This window comes from Crocuta crocuta, unplaced genomic scaffold, assembly GCF_008692635.1.
Source record: "Crocuta crocuta isolate KB4526 unplaced genomic scaffold, BGI_CrCroc_1.0 scaffold660, whole genome shotgun sequence".
NCBI lineage: Eukaryota > Metazoa > Chordata > Mammalia > Carnivora > Hyaenidae > Crocuta > Crocuta crocuta.
In genome coordinates, this window is record NW_027531886.1 from 94407 (window position 1) to 95544 (window position 1138).

Sequence of the window (1138 nt, forward strand, 5' to 3'; positions counted from 1 at the left end):
AGCCATGCTCGTTACAGTACTGAAACACTTCCATACCAGATGGTACATAGCCACTTTCCCAATCCCCTCCCACCTGGTCCCTTTAAGAAACCTCCAGAGCTAAAGCCAAATTTGAGTTAAGGCTGTTAAATATTTTTAATATCATTCCTGAACACACATACATATGCACTTGGATACATGTATGCTTCATAACTTACCCTTACTGTATATAATGTATTCTCATATTTTCTAGTCTACTTTTTTCAAATGTTAGTTAGAACTCAGTAAACTGGCTTAAGGAGTCCCTACCATGGTTTGGAAAATACTACCCTAACGTAATAATATCTAAACATGCTCTTCTGACAACAGAGGACCTTACCAAAGAGAGGGGGATGGAAGAGAGTCCCTCATCTCTAAAATAGACATCATGCATCTAGCTCATATGGTTGGTATACAAATATTTAAAAAGACAGGGAATGATGTAAAATTTGTATAGGTCTTTGAAAGCTAGAAAGCACTAGATAAATATAAAGCTTTGTTCAATAAAAGCTAATGAAGGGGGAGGAGGTGCTGCCATAAGGGAGAAGGGTAATATTGGTTGACCACTGATCCATTAGGTTATAAAAATAAAGTTTATTGAGATGTAATTGGGAACTCTGCAATATACTTAATTAAATGATATTTGATGAAATGACAGTCTTTTAAACAGCTGCATCTTGTCTGTGTTCATATATAAAATTTTTTTTATGATTTTATTTTCTTTTTTAAGTAATCTCTACACCCAACACGGGGCTCTAACTCACAATTGTGACATTCAGAGTTGTGTGCTCTACTAACTGAGGCAGCCTGGCACCCCTAAAATTGTTCTTATTATGCATTTTATATAACTAAAGGTGTTTATAACAAGTCATTTGAAACTTTAGGTACATGTGTATTTTGAGAATACTGATATATTTTTTTTAACTTTCAGCACTTTTGTGTGTCCAACTGAAATCATCGCCTTCGGTGATAGAATTGAAGAATTCAGATCTATCAACACTGAAGTGGTAGCATGCTCTGTCGATTCACAGTTTACCCATTTGGCCTGGTCAGTATCTTACACTTAGATTTGTAGGAAAAGGAATGGATTTACTTTTAAATTATGGGAAGAAAACTCTTA

General features: G+C 35.0%; 1 protein-coding gene across 1 annotated transcript in view; it reads left to right on the forward strand.

Moving 5' to 3' along the window:
* PRDX4 (peroxiredoxin 4) overlaps window positions 1-1138 on the forward strand; it is a 25268-nt gene that overhangs the window by 6504 nt on the left and 17626 nt on the right. Inside the window, exon 4 of the mRNA XM_077773137.1 lies at window positions 950-1066. Within this exon, the coding sequence (XP_077629263.1) occupies window positions 950-1066 (117 nt within the window). The remainder of the gene's footprint in view (window positions 1-949; window positions 1067-1138) is intronic.